This window comes from Oryctolagus cuniculus, chromosome 9, assembly GCF_051225735.1.
Source record: "Oryctolagus cuniculus isolate XC-2025 breed Fujian yellow rabbit chromosome 9, ASM5122573v1, whole genome shotgun sequence".
Lineage (NCBI taxonomy): Eukaryota > Metazoa > Chordata > Mammalia > Lagomorpha > Leporidae > Oryctolagus > Oryctolagus cuniculus.
The window spans coordinates 39,815,899-39,833,494 of NC_142875.1; the positions used below are offsets into that span (position 1 = coordinate 39,815,899).

The window sequence follows — 17,596 nt, forward strand, 5'->3', positions numbered from 1 at the left end:
AAATTCAGTTTACCAGTAAAGTGTGTTTATCCTGCTGTGCCCCAAAACTGTTACACTTTTCCACGTGCATCATGACAGCAAGAATGCTGGGAGGCACAGGGTTAGGATATAACTGTGATACACGGCTAGCCCAGTGCAGCATCTTGTGTCATGCATCTTAATATGTCCAATAGCACCCACTGTATTACAGACAACTGCTAAATTCCATATTTGATGAAATTACAAACTTTTCCTCATTAATAAATAATGAGAAAACACTATATACTTAAAAATTTTAAAAATTGGGGCAGCGCTATAGGTTAATCCTCCACCTGTGGCGCCGGCACCCCATATGGGCGCCGGTTCTGGTCCCGGCTGCTCTTCTTCTAATCCAGCTCTCTGCTGTGGCCTGGGAAAGCAGTGGAAGATGGTCCAAGAGGTTGGGCCCCTACACCTGTGTGGGAGACCTGGAAGAAGCTCCTGGCTCCTGGCTTTGGATCGGTGTAGTTCCGGCCATTGCGGCCATTTGGGGAGTGAACCAACGGAAGGAGAACCTCTCTCTGTCTCTCCCTCTCACTGTCTGTAACTCTCTCTCTCAAATAAATAAAATCTTAAAAAATTAAAATCTGGAGCCGGCGCCGTGGCTCACTAGGCTAATCCTCCACCTTGCGGCGCCGGCACACCGGGTTCTAGTCCCGGTCAGGGCGCCGGATTCTGTCCCGGTTACCCCTCTTCCAGGCCAGCTCTCTGCTATGGCCAGGGAGTGCAGTGGAGGATGGCCCAGGTGCTTGGGCCCTGCACCCCATGGGAGACCAGGAAAAGCACCTGGATCCTGGCTCCTGCCATCGGATCAGCGCGGTGCGCCGGCTGCAGCGGCGGCCATTGGAGGGTGAACCAACGGCAAAGGAAGACCTTTCTCTCTGTCTCTCTCTCACACTATCCACTCTGCCTGTCAAAAAAAAAAAAAAAAAAAAAAAATTAAAATCTGGTAAGACACACATAAAATATGCCATCTTAACCATTTTTAAAGTGACATTATGTAACACATTATTATGTAACCACTAGTACCGTCCATTCACAGAACTCTTTTCATCTTGCATAACTGAAACTCTCTACCCCTCAAACAATAATCCACTCCTATCCCCAGCCCCTACTTCCCTTTCTATTTTTTTTTTTTTTTTCTGACAGGCAGAGTAGACAGTGAGAGAGAGAGACAGAGAGAAAGGTCTTCCTTTTTGCTGTTGGTTCACCCTCCAATGGCCACCGCGGCTGGCGCACCGCGCTGATCCAATGGCAGGAGTTAGGTACTTATCCTGGTCTCCCATGCAGGTGCAGGGCCCAAGCACTTGGGCCATCCTCCACTGCACACCCAGGCCACAGCAGAGAGCTGGCCTGGAAGAGGGGCAACCGGGACAGAATCTGGTGCCCCGACCGGGACCAGAACCCGGTGTGCCGGCGCCGCAAGGCGGAGAGGATTCGCCTAGTGAGCTGCGGCACCACTATTTCTATTAATTTGACTACTTTTGGTATACCTATCTATTTTAATTTCTCTTTTGTCTTAAGGGAAAGTGTTAATTGGTGGTGAACTGACTTATTTCAGACATAAGAATACAAGTAAAAAAGGAAAACAATTTAGATGCAGATAATACCTCCTAAAGACATCCTATTCTTGACTAATGAAAAGGAGCACAAACTAGAAAATACTTTGTAAATGTTGCATTTTTTTGCCTTTATAATTTTTCATAAACTCTCATCTTCAATATGCTAAACATGTTTTAAAGTCAGGTTCAAATAATTCCTTTGTTGCAAGGCAGCTTGGCATCTACCAATATCATATCTATTCTTTCTTTGAATTTCCGCAGCAATCTGTATTTCCTTTAAAGTAGGCCACCTAATTTTGTCTTATACTGTGGTTATTTGTTTATTGTCTTTGATCCTAGAGAAACAGCATCACTAAAGCTGAAACCGTGCAAATGATTAGATAGCCTATCGACTCAGGATAGTTAGCATTCACCTGTTGGCTGCAATTATGTACTTCTCCTTCCAGATGACCACATGCAGCCTTCTAGAGCACTTTTAGAGAATCACCTGGATCAGCTATTTATGTATAAATTATATAAACTTCAATTTGCCCATCCAATATATGTCAGCAATGAGCTAATCAATATAGGGCTAGATCTGAACTTCATTATTAATACACTACAGTTCAGATATTTTATACGTGACGATGCTGCATACTTTTATTATGCTGCTTATGGAGTCTAAGGCTGTTTATTTTTTAAAAGTTTTCTTTCTTTATTTAAAAAGAAGAATGACAGAGAAAGAGAGATCACTCTTCCATCTGCTAGTTCCCTCCCCAAATGGCCACAATGGCCAGGGCTAGGCCAGGCCAAAGCCAGCAGCCCAGAACTCCATCTGGGTCTCCCATGTGGGCAGCAGGGGCCCAAGCACTTGGGTTATCTTCTGCTGCTTTCCCAGGAGCACTAGTAGGGAGCTGCATCAGAAGTGGAACAGCCAGGTCTCAAATTGGTGTCCATTATGGGATGCCGGTGTGCATGCACTGCAGGCAGCTGCTTAACCTGCTGTACCACAATGTGGGTCCCTGTTTATTTTAATGCTTACAATCTATAAAAAGGATTGCAGCAGGGTTGCTAGTGTCTGCTTTTTGAAGAAGGTATTAAGAAATTAGTGACAATGATGTGATTCCTGAGTATAAGTGGTATTTTTTGGAAAGAAATGGCAGCAGAAATGTAGCAAGAGTCCCATGCTCCGAGGGTAGAAAAAAGGAAAGTTGCTCTAAAGGGGATTAGAAAGCTCTGGGGTTCTCTAGCAAGGAGACAGGTCAGGCTAGAAAAACAGGCTAGCACAGCAAAAGCTGTCCTGAGACACAAAGTAGGTGATTGGAGGGGAATGAACTGGCTGTTTCTGAGTGAAAGAGACTGGAGTGATGTTGATTGTTGCAGAAGCACTAGGGACTACAGTCAGGGGAGCTGCTACTTTCACTGTCCTGAAGTATAGTTTAAACTTCAATCCCCCTACCCAGTCTAGAGTTTTAACAGGCAAGAAGATAACTCAATTGGAGAAACAAACAACTGCTTCCCCCTCTTAGCAAATATTTAAATAAGCATCTGCTTTGTTCAACCTCTGCACAGGACAATAGGAATACACACAGCTTCTGTCCTTAGGTGCTTACATTTTGTGGTTCAATCTAGTTATCCTTGGTGCATCAAATGCCTTAACAACTCTGTCACAGGTGTGATTTCAATGGCCAGAGCTTTTCTTTAAAATGCACCTTTTGAAGTTGTCTTCATATGTAAATATCACATGAACACTGCAAAGTGTTTGCAATAAATATAAAAAAGCACATAAAGAAAAATACCAAGTTCTTATTTCTCCTCCTCCTTTACATGACAACTCTGTTCCCGCCCCATTACCCAGTATTAACTTTGTGTAGCTTTGTGTGTGATTTCCTCATGTTTTCAATGGATAAACACGTGCCCCTCCATTACTGAATTTAATATCAATTAAAGTACCTACAGCAAATAAAATCAGCCAAGAGATCTGGAAGTAAATTAGAAAGGTTTTCATTTTAATGTATCGATTTTTAAAAAAAATTATTTTATTTATTTAAAAGGCAGACAGAGAGCGCGGTGTCTCCTACCTGCTGGCTTTCTCCTCAAATGCCCACAACAGCTGGGACTGCACCAGGCCCAAGTTAGGAGCTGGGAAGTCAATGTGGGTCTTGCTTGTGAGTGGCAGGGACCCGAGTACTAGAGTCATTCCCTGCTGCCTCCCAGGTAAACATTAGCAAGAAACTGCAATAGGAAGCGCAGCTAGGATTGAATCCAGGCGCCCTGACTTGGGATGCACACATCCAAAATGGCATCTTGACTGCTTCCATTAAATGCTCACCACTAGAAAATGTTCTCATTTTAGCTAAGAAACCATGAGATTATCAAATGACATTACTAGATCTTATTTCAAATACTTGCATTGTAAGTTCCTTGCTAACACGATCAAAGAAAATGTTAAGTATTGGTAGGAAAAACTGAAAATAATCAAAAGAATAAAAATTATGATGCCTTAATAGCATATTAGTTAAAAAGGAGTCCTGTATGTATTTCATGTAACTTCCCTCCTAATTTTACAGATAAGTTGTTAAGTGACTTGCCCTAGGTAACCCAGGCAGTCATATTGCTAATTCTGCATTAGCACACAGTCTTGATCTGACTGGTTTATAGCACTACTTCTCAGTTTTCAAGAGCACACAGTTGAGCTCATACCTCTTTTGAAAAGTATTCCCTTGGGGCTTGTGTGCGGCACAGCGAGTTGGGCTATGGCTTGGATGCTGGCATCCCATATCTGAGTGCCAGTTCAAGTCCTTGCTGCTCTGCTTCCAATCCAGCTCCCTGTGGATACACCTGGGAAGGCAGCTCATGATGATCCAAGTACTTGGGCCCCTGTCACCTATGTGGAAGACAAGATGGACTTCTGGGCTTTCAGGCGTGGCCTGGCCCAGTCCCAGCCATTGTGGCTATTTGTGGAGTGAAACAGTGGATGGAATCTCTCTCTCTCCCTTCCTCTCCCCCTCTCTCCTTCCCTCCCTCTCTTTGTCATTTTCCTTTCAAATAAATAAATAAATATTTTTAAAAAAGAAAAAATTTCCTTATTATCAACAAAATGTTTTTTGCACAACAAAATAAAGAATGTAGATAATCAAAAAGAAATAAATACAAGGCACTCAATTCATCCTTTACGTAGTGAATTTTCTTAATTTTATCTTCATTGTGTAACCTTATCTTGAGGTATTGAGGAAATCTTACTCATGCCCTGGCTATAGGCAGGATTTCAAGAAATCACAATCAGACTGTCAAAGTCAAGTCAGAAATGGAGGAGGAGGTCAGGTTCAGCAGAAGTTCACTGCTTGGAAGAGAACAGTGTCAGAAAAGTAGATCAGAGAGTTCTGATAGGCTTTAAATATAAGGCTCTAGCTTGTGTTTTTCTTTCTTTCTTTCTTTTTTTTTTAAGATGTATTTATTTATTTGAAAGACAGAGTTGCAGAGAGAGAGAGAGAGAGGTCTTCTATCTGCTGGTTTACTTCCCAGATGACTGCAATGACCGAAGCTGCGCCGATCCTAAGCCAGGAGCCAGGAGCTTCTTCTGGGCCTCCCACATGGGTGCAGGGGCCCAAGGACTTGGGCCATCCTCTACTGCTTTCCCAGGCCATAGCAGAGAGCTGGATTGGAAGAGGAGCAGCCTGGACTCAAACCAGCGCCCACATGGGATGCTGGCACTGAAGGTGGCGGCTTTACCCGCTATGCCACAGTGCTGGCCCCTATCTTGTGTTTTCCATCTGACTTTATTTTCCTATTAAAGTCTACGTGTTCAGTCTGCTTGCTTCCTTAGATTATAATACAATGCACATAGCACAGCATCTTCCACTACCTCTTCCCCCTGCCCTGGAAACTTCCTTAGCTACAGTCCTGAATAAATAGCCCAAGGTGGCTATCTTTGGCATCACGTGACCTCTGCTCACCAGTAAGAAGGGCAGCCATTCTGTAGGTTGGCTAATGACCTGAGGAACTCTTTTTTTTTTTTTTTTTGACAGGCAGAGTTAGACAGTGAGAGAGAGACAGAGAGAAAGGTCTTCCTTCTGTTGGTTCACCTTCCGTTGGTTCACCCCACTAAATGGCCACTACGACCTGCGCGCTATGCCGATCCAAAGCCAGAAGCCAGGTGCTTCCTCCTGGTCTCCCATGTGGGTGCAGGGCCCAAAGACTTGGGCCATCCGACCTGAGGAACTCTTGCCACAGGACTACCAGCTAAGAGGGTGGCCTGTGACTATTAGATTCTCATCCTACGAAAATAGAGGGAGAGCTAGGTTAAGAGAGAGCAGATGTGGAAAGGATGCAAACAAACATTCCTGTAGACAAAGGGCCATAGCAGGTTAATAAGGAAGTGGAAACCATGAGTAAGCAGAAACCAGGAGAGAAGGAAAGAGAAGGTGTACTACAGAGGGGGAGATCCATGGATTCAGCTGCTCAAAGTCCGAGAGCTGCCTTGGGTCCAGGCTGGTCAACGGAGGCTTCCTGTTTTCTCCATCCCCACAGTGCAGCCTCCATTCCTACTACGTGTATCCTCACAATAATTGTCCCATATTTGATTCTTATTGCAACTTTGCCTTATTTTTAAAAAAATTAGGTTTACATAACCTCTAGGAAACCTTTCATCTCACTGATCCTCAGTAGCATTATCTGCATGTATTAGATCAGAAGTTCCTATATTTGGTTGATTATTATAATGCTCTAAGGAGTTTTTTTTTTTAAATTAAGATTCTGGGGACTCACTATATTAGAGTAAAAGAGAAATTCTTGCTGGCTTTAAGTCTAAATGTTTAGAAGGTAAAAATCAGGGTGGGTGTTTGGTGCAGGGGTTAAGCTGGGCGGGGGATGTCCACAACCCATATCAGCATGTCTAAGTTTGAGTCCTGGCTCCTAATTCGAAGTTCCTGCTAATGCAAACCCTGGGAGGAAGCTGGTTACGGCTTTAGTATTTGGGTCTCTGTTACCCACATGGGAGAACTGAATTGAATTCTGGGCTCCTGGCTTCAGTCTGGCTCAGACCCTGCTGCTGCAGGCAGTTGAGAGGTGAACCAGTGGTTGGAAGATTTCTTTCTGTCTCTCAGACTTTAAAATAAAATGAAAATAAATGTACAAGAATTTTTAAAGAGAGTAAAAATCGTGGTTCTTTTGAGAATGAAAACATGGCCCGGGCACCATGTTGAAGTATTTAACAACATCACTCCTATTTTGATTCTATCATCCTTTTATCCCCATTCTTATTTTTTAAAATAAGTAATTTTCTTTTCTTTTTTTCTTTTTTTTTATTTTTTGACAGGCAGAGTGGACAGTGAGAGAGAGAGACAGAGAGAAAGGTCTTCCTTTGCCATTGGTTCACCCTCCAATGGCCGCCGCGGCCGGCGCACTGCGGCCGGTGCACCGCGCTGATCTGATGGCAGGAGCCAGGTACTTATCCTGGTCTCCCGTGGGGTGCAGGGCCCAAGTACTTGGGCCATCCTCTACTGCACTCCCTGGCCACAGCAGAGAGCTGGCCTGGAAGAGGGGCAACCGTGACAGAATCCGGTGCCCCGACCGGGACTAGAACCCGCTGTGCCGGCACCGCAAGGCGGAGGATTAGCCTAGTGAGCCGCAGTGCCAGCCAAAATAAGTAATTTTCAATAATCCCTAATTTATTTTCCCTACCTTTTATCTAAATTTGTCTTATTTCTTTTTTCTTGGACTGATTTCTGTGCATACACATTTTTACCCGAGGTAAGTGCTAGATTTAAGATAACTTCTGGGCAAGTTTAGAAATACAGAATCCAACTATCATCTGTAAAATAGATACAGAAAAGGGATGATAGCAGACTCCTTCAGTCCCTTTTATGAAACTATTAAAGTTAGTTTACCATCAATCTGAATGAGAAGAAAAAATTTAAGTAAAATATATGTAGTAAAAATCAGCAAGGAAAAGCATACTCACAAAAAGTGTTGGCTTGGGTATAAATATATTGTCTTCATGTTCTCTGGGCACATTCAAGGCCTGTGATTTCTGATTTTCTGTTGCAGGTTTTGATTCTGCTTTCGTCAGAAGTAAGCTGTTCTGAGCATGTTTACTACGCATATTAATGAGAATCTGCTTCATCGCTGCCAATTCCTGTTGATATATGAAAACAGAAGAAAATGGCAAATATGATTTTGGCAAGCAGACTAATAATGATTGATGTTGAAATATTTACTTTTCTTTAAGTAGAAGAAATATTTGAGGTAATTATACTACATCAATGAAGAAAGTTGTGAAAATAATAAAATGTTAATGTACCCTGATCATGCACAGGAACTTATAATCATCAGTAAGTATGATATCACTTTTAGTATAACTGACATATAGTGGTTTCCACATCCTTCAGTCTATGAGAGTCATTGTGGTGCTTCAAAAACTACAAATGGTGCCTGTATCCCACTCTAGAGAGCGTGACATACTTGGCGTGGAGTGTACGGTCTGGGTTTTGGAATATTTTAAATATTCCAGGTGATCCCAATGGACAGAGATTTGGGAACCACTGGCATAATTACTTTCCATTGTAGATTTTCTACACATGAGGGTTCTTCAAAAAGTTTGTGAAAAGTGGAATTAAAAGATACATTTATTTTGATGCAATTTTCAAAAAGATTTATTTATTTATTTGAAAGGCAGAGTTACAGAGACAGAGAGCGAGAGACAGAGATCTTCCCATCTGTTGGTTCACTTCCCAAATGGCTGCAATGGCTAGGGGTAGGCCAGGCTGAAGCCAGGAACCTGGAACTCCAACTGGGTCTCCCCCATGTGAGTGACAGAGCCCAAGCACTTGGACTGTCTCCTGCTGCTTTCACAGGCACATTAGCAAGGAGCTGGATAGGAAGGGGAGCAACCAGGACTGAATCAGTGCCATGAGATGCTGATGTTGCAGGTGGCAGCTTAATCTGCCACACTACAATGCTGGCCCTGATGCAATTTTTAAAAATGTTTATTTATTTTCATATACTTGAAGGCAGAGCAAGAGCGAGAGAGAGGTGTGTCAAGACAGAGAAGCTCAGAGATCTTCCATCTGCTGGTTCACATTCTTTTTTAAAATATGCTTAATGTATTTTTTAAAAAATATTTATTTTTTTACTTGAAAATCAGAGTTACATAGAGAGAAGGAGAGGCAGAGAGAGAGAGAGAGAGAGAGAGAGAGGTCTTCCATCCACTGGTTCACTCCCCAATTGGCCACAACGCCAATCCAAAGCCAGGAGCCAGTAGCTTCTTCTGGGTCTCCCATGCGGGTGCAGGGACTCAAGGACTTGGGCCATCTTCCTCAGCTTTCCTAGGTCATAGCAGAGAGCTGGATTGGAAGAGGAGCAGCCGGGGCTCGAACCAGCACTCATAGGGGATGCCAGCACTGCAGGGGGTGGCTTTACCCGCCACACCACAGTGCTGGCCCCTGGTTCGCTTTCTAAATGACTGCAGCAGCTGCGGCTGAGCCAAGCTGAACGCAGAAGACTAGATTTAAGCCAAGTTTCCCATGTGCATGGCAGGAACTCAGTTATTGGACTATCATCTGCTGCTTCTCAACACGCACTAGCAGGAAGCTGGATCATTAACACAGCAGCTGGCACTTGAATCCAGGCCTCCTGATATAGGATGCAGATGTCTCAAGAGGTGGCTTAACCTGCTGTGCCACAAAATCAGTCCCTGTTGCAAAAATTTTGAAGTCCATGCATACAAGAGGTCTTTAGAAAGTTTGTGGAAAATGTGTATTATGAAAAAACTATGCATGGATTTCAAAATTTTTTTTGCACCAAATAAACTCATCTTTTACATTCATTTTTCAAACATTTTGAAGTACATTCACTTATTGAGATTAGGTACTTTTTATCTTCTCCCTCTTAAACTGTCCCATAATCTTTATGAAGTCTTATATAAAGATGGTAGAGAAAAAGGGTCCAAATCTTTTTTTTTTTTTTTTTTTTTTTTTTTTTGGCTACAAACCAACAGTTGAAGCAGTGAGTTTAAAATAGCTCCAGAATTTCTTTAGGCATATTATCCCCTAATTCTTTCATGGATATTAAGTGGAGTTGGCTTTCATTGCCTTGTGAACCAAGAATTAATTATGCTGGACTTTTTGAAGAATTCAGATAAAAAATTTCATCCATTCCTTCTTCCAAACCTATTTTGTCTATTATTTTTTTCCCATAACCAACTCTTAGCATTTAATTAGTGGATATTTCTGATTAATTACTAAACAGCTTTATCAAACACAAAAATATGGGGAGATGACAGACTAAACTCCCGTTTACCTTATTTATCTGTGGAGTAGTAGCAGGCTGTGTAATAGATCATTTTTTCCTATTTATTTTATCTTCTTGCCAAGACGCAGAAGTTATGGTGAGAGAAAGATGTTTTGCTCCCTTCTACTAATCTGTTTATAGACATCAGCTCCGTGTCAGAGCAAGTTCCTACAGGCCTTTCTTTTCTGGCTGTCATTAGTTCTATTTAGAACCATCTAGCTTGAGTGTGTATTTTAAAACAGAGCTGCTGAGTTTAAGCCTCACTGCCTTAGTAGATTTTAGGAGCAGAGAGGAGCTGGAAGAAATAGTGCCAGAATTCTTCTTCTTTTCTGCAGGATGGGGCTGTCTTGCCCAATGTACATACAAAGGTATATACCTTCAGACAGCTGCTATTTGGGTCTCTGGGGTTTCTTCTGCTTTCCATGTTATGTTATATAATTTATATGCTCCTCTATGATGAGGTATATAACCACTGACTTAATGTTTAACATGTCTGATGTGAAGTTGGATTTTAGCTCCTATTTGACTTACTAAGATAAGTAGAAGAGAAAGGGGAACTGACAGTCTTCCAGCCTATTAAAAAGAACTTTCTAGGGCGGGTATTTGGCCTAGCAGTTAAGCTGCCCATGTCAGAGTGCCTGGGTTCAATTCCTGGCTCTGGCTCCCAATTCTAGCTTCCTGGTAATGCTGCCACATACCCTGGGAGGCAGCAAGTGATGGCTCAAGTCACTGGGTTCTTGTTACCACATGGGAGATCTGGATTGGATTCCCAGTTCTAGTTTTGGCCTGGTCCAGTCTTGGCCCTTATGGGCATTTTGGGAATGAACGACTGGATGGGAACTCTCTCAGCCTTGTTTAGATTAAAACACACACACACAGGAAAAAAAAAAAAAAAAAAGAGAGAATAACTTTGTATTTGAAAGAACATCTTTTTACTTCCTATAACTCTTGTGTCTTGGTATGAAGATAAGATAAAATAATAGGAAAAATTATATCCAATAGCACTTACCATTATTCTACAAATAAATAAGGTAAAAGGAGTTTAGTGAATCATACCTGCTAGGATGGGAGTAGGGAGAGGGGAGGAGACGAAGAGGGGGAAAAGGAAGGAGTTGAATGCTGTGGTAGGCAGAGGGTTTCAGCTCACAAATATACTAAAGGAGGTCATAATTTTGTTTTCCTTTGGCTTCCTTTTGTTGCTGGTATACAAACAGTAAACAGATCACCCTTAATGTTGGTCAGGGAAATTCATGTCTTTGCTTTTCCAGACTAGGATCACTCCAATCTGAGGTGCTTCCAATGCTACTGTTGTTCAGCTCATAATATAAACAATAGTATGGTTTCTGAAATCCAGGTAAAGAACTCTTTAAAAGCAACAAAATTCTGTAAAGTTGTTATTAGGATAATACAGTCACAGTGGATACCGAAATTACATTTGGAACACATTTTTTCAGTTTCAGTATGTCTGCTTATATGATATCTTTCACATCACTGGTAAATTTGAGCAAATATCACTTTAATGCTAGTATCCATAGAACCAATATACACTGAGCACACAGTCAAGAACATGCAGAGGTAATATTTCAGTATTAGGTTAGAGGTCAAAGATACACCTCTTTTTGACACTATTAATTGTGTAAACTCAGGTAGCCTGATTTGGTTCAGTGAGCTTCAGTTGCCTAACTGATAAAATGTATGCTTGTGTTACCTTTTTAAATTTTTGCCAGTCTGATAAGTGTTTTGATATGTTTATTTTGCAACTCTTCTACTGTGAGGTTTAGCAGCTTTTCATGTATTAAGGGCATTTCCTTTCCTGCTGCTATCTTTGGTCCATTTTCTACTGGATGGTGAGTGGTCATTTATTTCCTTCCTTCCTTCCTTCCTTCCTTCCTTCCTTCCTTCCTTCCTTCCTTCCTTCCTTCTTCCTTCCTTCCTTTCTCCTTCCTTCCTTCCTTCCTTCCTTCCTTCCTTCCTTCCTTCCTTCCTTCCTTCCTTCCTTCCTTCCTCCTTCCTTCCCTTCCTTTCTCCTTCCTTCCTTCCTTCCTTCCTTCCTTCCTTCCTTCCTTCCTTCCTTCCTTCCTTCCTTCCTTTCTCCTTCCTTCCTTCCTTCCTTCCTTCCTTCCTTCCTTCCTTCCTTCCTTCCTTCCTTCCTTCCTTCCTTCCTTCCTTCCTTCCTTTCTCTCTCCTTCCTCCCTCCCTCCCTCCCTCCCTCCCTCCTTCCTTCCTTCCTTCCTCCCTCCCTCCCTCCCTTCCTTTGACAGGCAGAGTTAGAGAGAGAGAGAGAGAGAGAGAAACAGAGAGAAAGGTCTTCCTTTTTCCATTGGTTCACCCCCCAATGGCATGCTGCAGCCGGCGTGCCAGGAGCTAGGTGCTTCTTCCTGGTCTCCCATGCGGGTGCAGGGGCCAGAGAGCTGGACTGGAAGAGGAGCAACCAGGACTAGAACCCGGTGCCCATATGGGATGCCAGCGCCGCAAGCAGAGGATTAACCAAGTGAGCCATGGCACCGGCCCCTCCAGTTTACTTTTCTTTTATGTAACTTTATTTATGCCTTTCCCTCCCACCCCCCCCTTTTTTTTGTTGTTGTACAAGACTTCTGATGGTGATATACCTGAATGTGTCAATCTTTCATGTTCTTTTCCACATTTTTCCTTAGGTTATTTTTATGCTGATCTGTTTGAAGTTCATACTGGTTTATGGTGAAAGGTATGGATCCAGTATCTTTCCTCATAAGATGGCTACCCTATAACAACATGATGTACTAAAAAAGACTTTCCTTCCCCCCCACCATGCTATCTTTATTACATACTAAACTTCCATTGTATATCATTTATTCTGGACTTTAAACTCTGTTCCAACAGTCTGTCTATTCATGTACCCATGTCACACTGTTTTAGTGTTTAATGATTGAAGTTTTTTTCCAGTTACATTCTTGGAGATAAGCAGAAGAATAATGTTGAATTACAAAATATTAGTAAGAACCGACTTGTTTATGAGGTTGAGTCTTCCCAGCCATCAAAGTATTTTAATATATTTTACCTACATTTTTGGCAAAAATTGTTCTCCCAAAGTTGATGTTACTACTACAATGAAATGAACATGATTCATGAGATCTCAATTTAAAAACTGACAAGCAAACAACAAATAAACCAGCATAATATGCTAGACATAGCAATCTTCATTGTCACTACTTAATTGACTCTTTTGGTAAAATGAAATCATCCTGAAACCCAGTTTATTTCTAACCTGGTTTGGCTTTACCCTGTGTCTGGCTCATGGTTGCTGGCTCCCTCTCCTGTTTTAAGATTCTGACTTATTTTTAAATTAATTACTTATATAGAGGGAATAGATTTCATGTATTTTATATATACATTTTTAAGGACATAATGATACTTCCTACCCACACTCCTTCCGTTCCTATTTTTCTTTTAGTTTTTGTGATGACATTCTCTCAAGATTCTGTACTTACTGTCTACACTTCAGTTTTGCATTCTACTTCTCTACTTTCCGATTCTGCTTCTTTCTTTTACAGGTGGACTTTGCTGATTGATCTGTAAGCTTATTTGAAAGTACTGTCTAATGATTTGTAAATACTGTTCACTGTAGAGCAGAGAGGGTGATTTGATAGAACAAAACCTATCATGTTCAAAGAAGAATGTTCAAAGTATCAAGTTCAACTGGATTCCTTTTCTTGTAGTGCAGATTGCTCAAAATCATGTCATTTGGTTAGGTTTCTACATGAATCTCAACTTTTAGAAAAAATTTCCCCTCTTCTCACAATTTCTTTTTTCTTTGTCATTAAGGAAGCAATGTATGCCCTTTATAATTTGGCTGCTTTTTAAAACATTAATTTATCTTTTAATCCTACTTCCATGAACTTTTATTATTTTTTATTTGTCTGAAAGGCAGAATATCAGAGAAAAGTGGAAGAGGAAGAGGGGGAGGGAAGGAAGAAGGAAAAAGGGGGAAGAGGTAGAGGGAGAGAGAGAGAGAGAGACATCCTCTTTTTGCAGGTTCACTGTCCAAATGCCTGCAACAGCCTGGGCTGGGCCAGGCCAAAGCTAGGAGCCAAGAATTCCATTGAGATCTCCCACATCGGGAGAAGGAATCCAAATACTTGGGCCATCTTTGCTGATTCCCAGGCACACCAGTAGGAAGCTGGATAGGAAGTGGAGGCAGGACTCAATCCCTGGCACTCCATTATGGGATGCAGATGTCCCATGTGGAGGTTTAACCCGCTGCACTGCAATGCCCAGCCTTGTCTATCTTCCTAATCATGGTGTTTGCTGGGATCAATTTTCTGTTGACTGCTTTTATGACTGATGGACAACCATTACTCTGAAATTTCTTTTTATTGCACAACTTGGCAAATTCCATTAAATTCTTGGACCTTTCTTTTCATCTTTTTGTTATTTGGTGGTATATACTTTATTAATTTTCTGAGAGGATACTGTGGGAGAAAGTATTGTGCTTTGATACTATTACTTCTGTCTTCCAGAACGAAAGTTTTAAGAACTATGATGCCAATCTAATTTCTCTGTAAGTATTTTCTCTTTGGAATCTTCTATATAATTTTGTTTCCCCCTGTTTATTTCCACCTTTGAACCTTTTTGTAAGTTTTAGGAAAGCTCCTTGATTTTTCTACATCTTTTAAAGGCATTTTTAGTATAACTTCATGATATTGGCTTTGGCAGTTTTTGAAAATATCACAGAATTTTGCTCACTGATTTTTACTTTATGGAAATACCACTTTCTCAAATGTTTCTGAAAAAACTAATTGAGACACTTTGTAAGTTCTTTTCTGCTCTGGAATTCTTTTTTGGTTTGTTTTCTTTGGTGAACGGGGCCCTTTCTGATTTTTCCCTTTTATGTTATTTTTCTTCCAGTTTCTTAGAGTTTTTTTGTTGTGTGTCCCAATTTATGAATGAGGGACCAGTTCACATGCTTTACTTCTGCTCTAGGCTACTTATCTGGATGACACAGTATACACGGGTAAGATAATCTGTCTAGCAGGATTCACTGTAAGGACCTCACGGAGAAAGTAGACTCTGCCCCAAATGACAAAATGTGGAGTACCCCAACCTGGAGCTCACATTCTGGCAGTTCCAGCCTATGCCTGGTGGATGCTTCATTAACTTAGTCATTTCCAAAAAATATCTTAAAAAATGCTTGTATTTTAAAATTATATAATTATCACTTACTCATCATAAAATTCAAACTGTAAAACTCCCTCACTTCAATCTTCTTTTCTTTTTACTACTTGAGACTTTTAAATATTGTATAACAGCATCTGATTTATAATAATAATTTGAATATGCTTTTATACTAATTTTCAAAAGCTAATAGTATAATTTTAGCACATCAAATATACAAAAATATCCAAAAGTACTAGGACAAGTGAGTTATTAAAATCAAAAAATGAAGAATTGTCTCTGACCATACCACTGAAATGTAGGATAAAACTAAAACAAAACAAATCATATTTCAGTATAATAATTGCTTTTCAAAAACAAGTTAAGGTCAGGGACATTCTTATGAAATTTGTAGATGATGATATTATGATGATTTTTAGAGCACAATCTCCATCAGACAGATAAATTGCTTTCTTGAATCCAAAAGCATGTATCTTGGTCATTTAATATTATCTATTCACACAGAGTGGTAGCACATTAAAACAGCTCAACTGCAGAGCAGCTGTTTAATAGTATTGCATAGCTGATGCCAATAAATTGCTGAAAGTTGTAAACTCTGCAAAGATGTTGGCAAGGGGACACATAGATAGCATTTCTTGATGAAAATAGCTCTGACAAGCATAATGCAAACTATGTGCTCCCCTGGAGGTTAAATGGAAGTGCTTTTATATATGAATAACAATGTATCATGACTAAGAAGGTGAATAATTCTGTGCATCTCTCTTGAAGTAACATAAGGTAAAAACCAACCTCAGTTTAAACCAAGTACAAACACAGTTCATATTTTAAAATTTCATCCAAAATTATATTTAAATAATAATTTTATTATGGAGGTGTTCAAAGATACAAAAACAGACAGCATACTGAGTTCCCAGTTTGCATTACATAATTTCAGCTTTTACCAACATTGACAAAACTGTTTTTCTGTTTTCTAAAAAGTTTTATTTATTTATTTATGAGAGAAAGAGAGAGAGAGTGAGCACGTCCTTCCATTTACTGGCTCATTCTACAAATGCTTACAATGGCCTGGACTGGGTCATGCTGAAGCTTGGAGGCAGGAATCCAATCCAGGTCTCCCAAGTGGATGGTAGGAACCCAACTACTCTAGCCATCACTTGCTACCTCTCAGGGTGTGCGTTAGCAGGAAGCTGGAATTGGGAGTGGAGCTTAGACACAAACCCAGGCACTCCAATCTGGGATGTGGGTACCAGTGTTATAACTATCAGCCAAACACTTGCCTTTACTATTTTTGAGCTTTACTGAGATAATTTGGATACCATGTGGTTTCTTGAATTCAGGTGTATAATTCAATGGTTTTTAGTATACAGACAGTCCTGAACTTAGAATGGTTCATGTTACAATTTGTCGACTCTATGATATTGCAAAAGTGACAGGCATTGAATAGAAGCCATAACCCAAATTTTGAATTTTGCCCATTTCTGGGTGATATATGGGACAACGCTCTCCAGTGATTCTGGGCAGGAGCAGATCACACAGGAAACTACTGATACAACCTTCCGCTCCTGTGCGCTCTCAGTACTGTACATTAATTAGTGGTAGCTACCTCGACTCATTTACCCTCTGCATAGTATTCAGTAAATTACATGAGCTTTCAACATTTTGTTATAAAACAGACTTTATGTGCCCAACTGAGGGCTAATGTGTTCAGAGCATGTTTAAGGTAGGCTAGGCTAAGCTCTGGTGTTCATTATGTTCAATGTGTCAAAAACATTTCGCACTTCAGATATTTTCACTTACTGTTGAGTTTATTTAGATGTAAGCCCATCGTAAGTCATAAGCGGCAACCTTACTCATAGACACATGAACCCACTTCAGAGTCAATTTTAAAATATTTTCCAGGGGTTTGGCATTGTCGCATTGCGGGTAAAGCTACTGCCTGTGATACTGGCATCCCATATGGGAACTGGTTTGTGTTCCAGCTACTCTACTTCTGATCCAGCTCCCTGCTAATGTGCCTGGAAAAAGCAGTGAAAGACGACCCATGTGCTTAGGTTCTTGCCACCCATGTGGGAGACCAGATGAAGCTCCTGACTTCTGGCTTAGGTCTGGCCTAGCACTGGTCTAGCCCTGGCTGTGGCAGCCATCTGGGGAGTGAACCAGTGGACAGAAGATCTCTCTCTGTCTCTCTCGCTCTATAACTTTTTTAAATAAATGAATAAATCTTTAAAAAATATATTTTCAACACCTCAAGAAGAAACCTTGATTGTTTTAGCTATTACTCCTCTAACCTACCATGTCCCTTATCCCTTAGTCCTAAACAAACATTAATCTGCTTTCAGTCCGTGTAACTTTTCCTGTTCTAGACATTTCACAGGAATGTAACCATATACTATGTGGCCCTTTGTGACTAGCTTCTTTTACCTGACAGGTTTTTCAAGGTTCATTCATATTGTGATAGGTGTCAGTACTTTATTCCTTTTTTGGCAGAATAATATTTTATTGCATGGATGGTAAACATTTTTTAAAAAAAATCCATTTGTCAGTTCATGGACATTTGGGCTGTTTTTACTTTTTGGCCATTATGAATAATGCTGCTA

General features: G+C 40.8%; 1 protein-coding gene across 4 annotated transcripts in view; it reads right to left on the reverse strand.

Moving 5' to 3' along the window:
* The window catches only part of PIBF1 (progesterone immunomodulatory binding factor 1), a 239,588-nt gene that overhangs the window by 16,444 nt on the left and 205,548 nt on the right, over nt 1–17,596 (reverse strand). For 3 of the 4 annotated variants that reach the window (XM_070048727.2, XM_089303617.1, XM_089303618.1), the window contains exon 17: nt 7,522–7,695. The exons of the other annotated variant lie outside the window; for it this stretch is intronic. In XM_070048727.2, coding sequence (XP_069904828.2) covers nt 7,522–7,695 — 174 coding nt within the window. The remainder of the gene's footprint in view (nt 1–7,521; nt 7,696–17,596) is intronic. 4 annotated transcript variants of the gene reach the window in all.